At 59.1% G+C, this 5,352-nt stretch overlaps 1 protein-coding gene across 2 annotated transcripts in view; it reads right to left on the bottom strand.

Moving 5' to 3' along the window:
• Positions 1 to 4,773, bottom strand: part of Ell (elongation factor for RNA polymerase II) — a 50,257-nt gene extending 45,484 nt beyond the window's left edge. For both annotated transcript variants that reach the window (XR_002819272.1, XM_004646856.2), the window contains exon 1: positions 4,581 to 4,773. Coding sequence is in view for 1 of the 2 variants with exons in the window: in XM_004646856.2 (XP_004646913.1) it covers positions 4,581 to 4,715 (135 nt within the window). In the remaining variant the exon portion in view is untranslated. The remainder of the gene's footprint in view (positions 1 to 4,580) is intronic.
• Positions 4,774 to 5,352: the final 579 nt, after the last annotated feature.

Below are 5,352 nucleotides of genomic sequence, written 5' to 3'. Positions count from 1 at the left end.
AAAAAAAAAAAAAAAAAAAAAAAAGACAGACAGACAGCTTATCTAGCACAGGAGGGAGAAAGGAGAGAGAGTCACATGAATACGTCCTTATGTCATTGTGCCAAGGAGGGCAGTGACAGAGGAGGGGACACCGTCAGCCTCTGCCTAGAGGCAGGAGCAGGGCTGCTACTGTCAGGCTTTCAGCAGGTTTCCCACACTAAGCTATTCTGTGTATGCCATGGAAAGAAAAGAGAAACTTCCTCACATGTGTTTTTTTGTTTGTTTTAACACAAGTTCAGCTGCTTCTGCAAACATCACCTGGACCCCAGGGTTGTCCCTCCCAAACACTTGTGCTACGTCACAAAGGTGTCCCTGAGATTAGGAGGATATAATTAGCAGCAGGCCACATCCTGTGGAGACAGGTCCCTGTGACCTGCTTCACCATCAGGGACCCCTTGAGACGGCTTATGTGAATATGAGCTTGAACAGGTGCCAACACCAGCCCACTCGCACAGCTCTCTGTCAATCACTGCACCTACAGGTCAGAGATCACTGGGGGTATAGTTCCAAATGTCCCTTAGAGCTATGCAGCCAATGGAAACGAGAAAGCACGAATCTAGCTATGTAATTCCCCGGCCAAGGGTACCAAGGAGAAAACTTGACATTGCAGGTCAGAAAGGCAGAATCAAAGGAGCAACACCCCAACCAAGCACACGGGCAACGCCCCCCAACAGGCACAGTGTTAAATGCAAGTCCATGCCCACCAGCCACACTGGCAGGGACGCTGTCCTGAGCCAGGCCCAAAGCCCGGCCCTGCTGCGTGTCTGGCTGTGTGCGGGCTTGTTTTTCAAGTTGGCCGGTCCTCCCTGCAGGCCTCCTAGTGGCAGCAGTGTCACAACCCTGGTGTGATGTCAAAACTGCTTGGAGGATGATGAACTCTGGCCTCTGATGAGTCAATAGAGGGGTGGCTCTCCTCGAGCTCTGTTTACACACAATCACTGTGGCCACGGCTGGCGGCGGCCTGATGCCCGGTCAAGGGTCATGGTACCCAGAGGGCCGGGCTGAGCTTGCACTTGTCCTGCCCACCTCCTGCAGAGACCCCAGCTTCCGGCCTGGCACTGGCTGTGTGTCCCCAGCACCCTGGAAGGGCTTCTCCAGGAAACACAGGTGGAGGAGAGGCGCAGGCTGCCATGGACCAGCCTGATGCCCTCCTGCTCACTGCCTGGCGCAGATCCTGCACAGGGATTCAGCATTCCAGCCAACACCCAAGCCCACTGGCTGAAGGGGACAGAGGACTGACTGGTCGTCCATCACCTCCTGGTATGGCACCGAACAGTCAGCCAGTGATCGGAGGAATCTGCGCAGCCACCCATGTCACAATGTCGGGGCCACCTGGGGCAAGAGTGTGGCTGGCAGCGCAACTCTCTCCAAGCTGTGCCCCGCAAGCAGCTGCTCCCACCAAACCCAAGGTCAGGCACTGCACAGGCAGCCTGGGACAGAGTGGTGGCACTGCCTCAGAGACTCATCTGTCTCCCTTGTGGAACTGGACAGAAGCCAGCCATCCAAGCCCACAGTGTCGGGACCATGCACCTGGGGAGAGGCTCAAAGACAAGGCCCCAGGGCCCTGGTCCAAGCAGATGCCCCACCCCAGAAGGGGTTAGGGAGGGCGAGGGGAGCCTGGCCTCAGAGCCGAGCCCTGGGTGGAACTCCGGCTAAGGAAGGCTGCTTGGCCACTGCTGCCTGGGTTGCTGTCCCTGCAGCCATCCAGCAAGCAGCAGGTGGGCAAAGCCAGCAGGGCACTTGGCACCCCTTGCACCTGGACTGTGCCCTGCAGTCCCCCTCCCTTTTACCGGGCCACCCCCTTGACCTACATCACCCAGCCTGTGCCTGGAGACCATAGGTGTCATCTCCCAGCAGCACCCATGGGACACTCGCCCCCCATCTCACCACCAATTCCTCTCTAGTACTGACCCTAGCACCCCACCCAAGTCACAGAAGAAAATGGTCCAGGCGGTGGGGTCTGGGGCCTGGCTGGTCACTTCCTTGGGTGGTCAGGGGATACTCTAAGCAGGCAAGTGACACTCCTGGGAAGATACCTGCACACCTCCCCCATACTCTCCCAGCCCAGGAGGGCACCAGGAGGCACACGTTGCCCGACCCCCATCTGGCCGCTACCAGCCCACATTTTAGGGCAGCCCCTTCCTAGAGAGAGGCCTTTCCAGGAGCTACAGAGGAAGGGCCACAGCAGAGTGAGCACCTTTCTAACACCTGTGCTCATAAAAGCATCTTTGCAATTAAAATGCTCCAATAAGCCAGCACTGTGGAAGGCTGAGGCAGGAGGATGGCAAGTTTAAGTCTGACCTGGGCAACACAGCAAGGCAGTCTCAAATCTTTTCAAAATGGCTAGGGATGTGGCAGAGTAATAGAAGAACCCGTGGGTTCAGTCTCCAGTATCACAAATAAATAGATACCCCATCTACAGAGCTAGAAAATAGAAAACTAGCTGGTGACTGGCAGACTTGGGTACGTGAGGTTTTGCTAACAACCAACACACTTCTCTGGCTGCCCAAAGGCTCCAGGTGGTCTCACTGCCCACCACACAAAGCCAGGCTTCCACTAAGGTACATCCTGCCACTGGTCTCAGCTCTGTCCACAGCGCTGCTTCACTGGGCAAGGCTAGGAGCCATTAAATGCCATGCCACTTCGGGGCCCAGTCAGTCAGCCTTTGCAAAATGCACAAGCGTGGATGGCCCCATAATATAAGCCAGATGGCCAGGCTGCCCTGGCGGCTTGAGTGTTTCCTTTGAGGGAGCCCCTCCTGGCTGGGTGATATGTTGCCATCCACAGCTGGGCTCCAGAAGGGACATGCTCACCAATCTGCTGCCACCTTCCCCCTTACACGAGGAAGAGCCAGCTTAGCAAGGGGATGTAACCCACACCCGAAATTAAAAATAGCAGCATGATGGCAGGAGGTGGCCCACAGCAGGCCTTCTGGACTAGGGGGCAGGAGCCTCTGGAGAGAAGGGCAGGGCTGCGCATCCCCGCAAAAAAGCCCAGCGAGTGGCCAGGTACCACGTTCACCTAATTTACGTCACAGGCACGCTCACCCAGCCTATTTCTGGGAAGGCCACCTTCCATCTGGATAAGTCAGAATCCCCCAGGGGAAACAACTAGGAACTGGACTTCCACCAGGAAGAGTGGCTTGGGTTGGTCACCAGGCAGCCACAGCCACCCCCCCCCACGTCATCATCACCAGCTCCTCCTCACCTGCAGGGGCGCCTTAGCCTCACCATGGGGAATCAGACAAGGTGAGACCTAGCTCTTCCGAAAAAAAAATGAAATCCCCTTTCCACAAAGGGGAAAACTGAGACAGCGGGAGAGAAAGAAAACTGCCCAAAGAAGAGGAAAGCCACGCTGGAGAGGTGGGTTCTGGCGAGTCCAGGGGAACACAAATCAAGAGAAATTCCCAGCTGAGCTCATGGTGCTGAACAAGTCCAGGGCAGGAAGAAAGCCACATTCCTTCCGAGTTACTCTGCTCAGCCACCCGTGGCCCCCCCACGGACAGCGCGCGCGCTTGCGCGCGCGCTCGCGCACACACACACAGGGTCGGTCTGAGCCACCTTCCGATCACAGCGCCCCACTTTCCAGGAAAGGAGGCACAGCACTCCCAAACCACTTCCCCTCAGGTCCTGACCGCGGGGATCGGCAACTTCTGTCCCCGGTCCAGGTGGCCAGTGCCATGACACTAACAGAAATGGGAAGACACGGGTTTCTGATCACAGCGCCAGATGTTCCCGAAAGTTAGGCCTGAAAAGGGGTTCAAGCAATCTCCCCACCCTTCTCCCCAGCCAGGTGGGCAGAACTGAAAGGTCTCAAAGTTCCCCAGCGTGGAGTCTAAGAGTCGGCAAGCAGGTGTGGTGGCCAGAGCCACTGAAGTAGCTGCCTGAGAAAGGCATCTGGCTAGTGACCGGACACACACAGGTGCCTTGGGAAATGTCGCAGTCTGACCCCCTCCAACACTCCGTCTAGTCAGTGATGTTCAGGAAGACAGGGTCACCTGGGGTGGGGACAGCTGTCAGTCTCTGACCAATTCACCGCTCCTGAGAATCAACAGTGGGGCCCAAACCAAAGGGTCTCCAGGAAAGCCGCACACGCCCAGTGCCGACCAGACTTCCGGACCCACAGGTACCCCAACAGCAGTGCCCCCGCCCAGCGAGGACCAGGACGTTAAAGCAGCTTCCCAGAACACAGGCACTGTCACCCCACCTTTCCGTTCAGGTGCCCCCGCCCGACACCGGCCCAGCACGGCGCTGTCCCCACCCTGCCAGGTGCGCACGGACCCTGCCCAGATACCGGGCCAGACAGCACGGGCCCGGCACCCCAGTGCCACCTCGGACGCCCCAGACCCGCGGTCGCCGCCAACCTGTGTCGCCCCAGTTTCGTATGAGGTGAGGAAGCCGAGCTCCGGAACTCAGTCCACACAGCGCCCGCGGCCCCCGACCTCCGAGCGACCCCCGGACCCGCGCTCCCCGGACAGGCGCAAGAGGCCGGCCAGCGTCCCCCACCACGACGCCCGCCGCACCGGACCCCGCGCCGCTCACCTGGCCAGCGCGGTAGCTCTCGAAGGCCTTCAGGGCACTGTCTGTGAGCTTCACGTGGAACACGGACACCTTGCTGCCCTCGCTCACCCGCCCGCACGACAGCCCGTAGCTCCGAGCCTCCTTCAGCGCCGCCATCTTGCGACCATCGCTCCCCCGCCCCCCTTCCCGGCTCCAACGCCGACGCGCCGGACACGCCCCGCCCCACCGCCTGCCGACGTGCTTCATTATTCATGAAGTGCGGTTGGCCACGCCCCTGTCTTCACGGAACCAACAGGCACTGTTGGACCGCTCGCCGACGTGCTATATTATTCATGACACATAAATGTCCACGCCCCCGCGCACCCGACGAGCCCCCTAAGTCTCCGCCCCTAACTACTGAATATTAATAACTCGCTGATGGCCCCACCTCTCCAGCCCCTAGAGGAGGACACTTCCGCGCTACACAACTCCGCCTCCCCACGCGCACCCCGCCAGGCCCCACCTCTATGTATTACTCATAAAACTGACTGGACACCGCGTCGAAGCCCCGCCTTACAGGCTGCTGACGCATGCATTATTTATGAGCTCTCAGGTCTTCCGTCTTTGGCTTCCGCAGGGCGCCGCGGAGAGGGCGTGTGGGAGGCGGGGCTCGAGGCTGGCCTGACGGATGGGCGTGGCTACGTAGAGGAGGCGCGCATTGGACGCGGGTTTGGACCGCTGCGGCTTCCCTTAAGGTGGGCGGCTGGGATTCCCGGTCGCGGAGCTGCGGAAAAGCTGGGAAGAGGAGAAGGAG

The sequence above is a fragment of the Octodon degus genome, unplaced genomic scaffold, assembly GCF_000260255.1.
Source record: "Octodon degus isolate 3935 unplaced genomic scaffold, OctDeg1.0 scaffold00282, whole genome shotgun sequence".
Taxonomy (NCBI): Eukaryota; Metazoa; Chordata; class Mammalia; order Rodentia; family Octodontidae; genus Octodon; species Octodon degus.
Note: the sequence above shows the minus strand (reverse complement) of the source record. Positions and strands in the feature narration are given on the sequence as shown.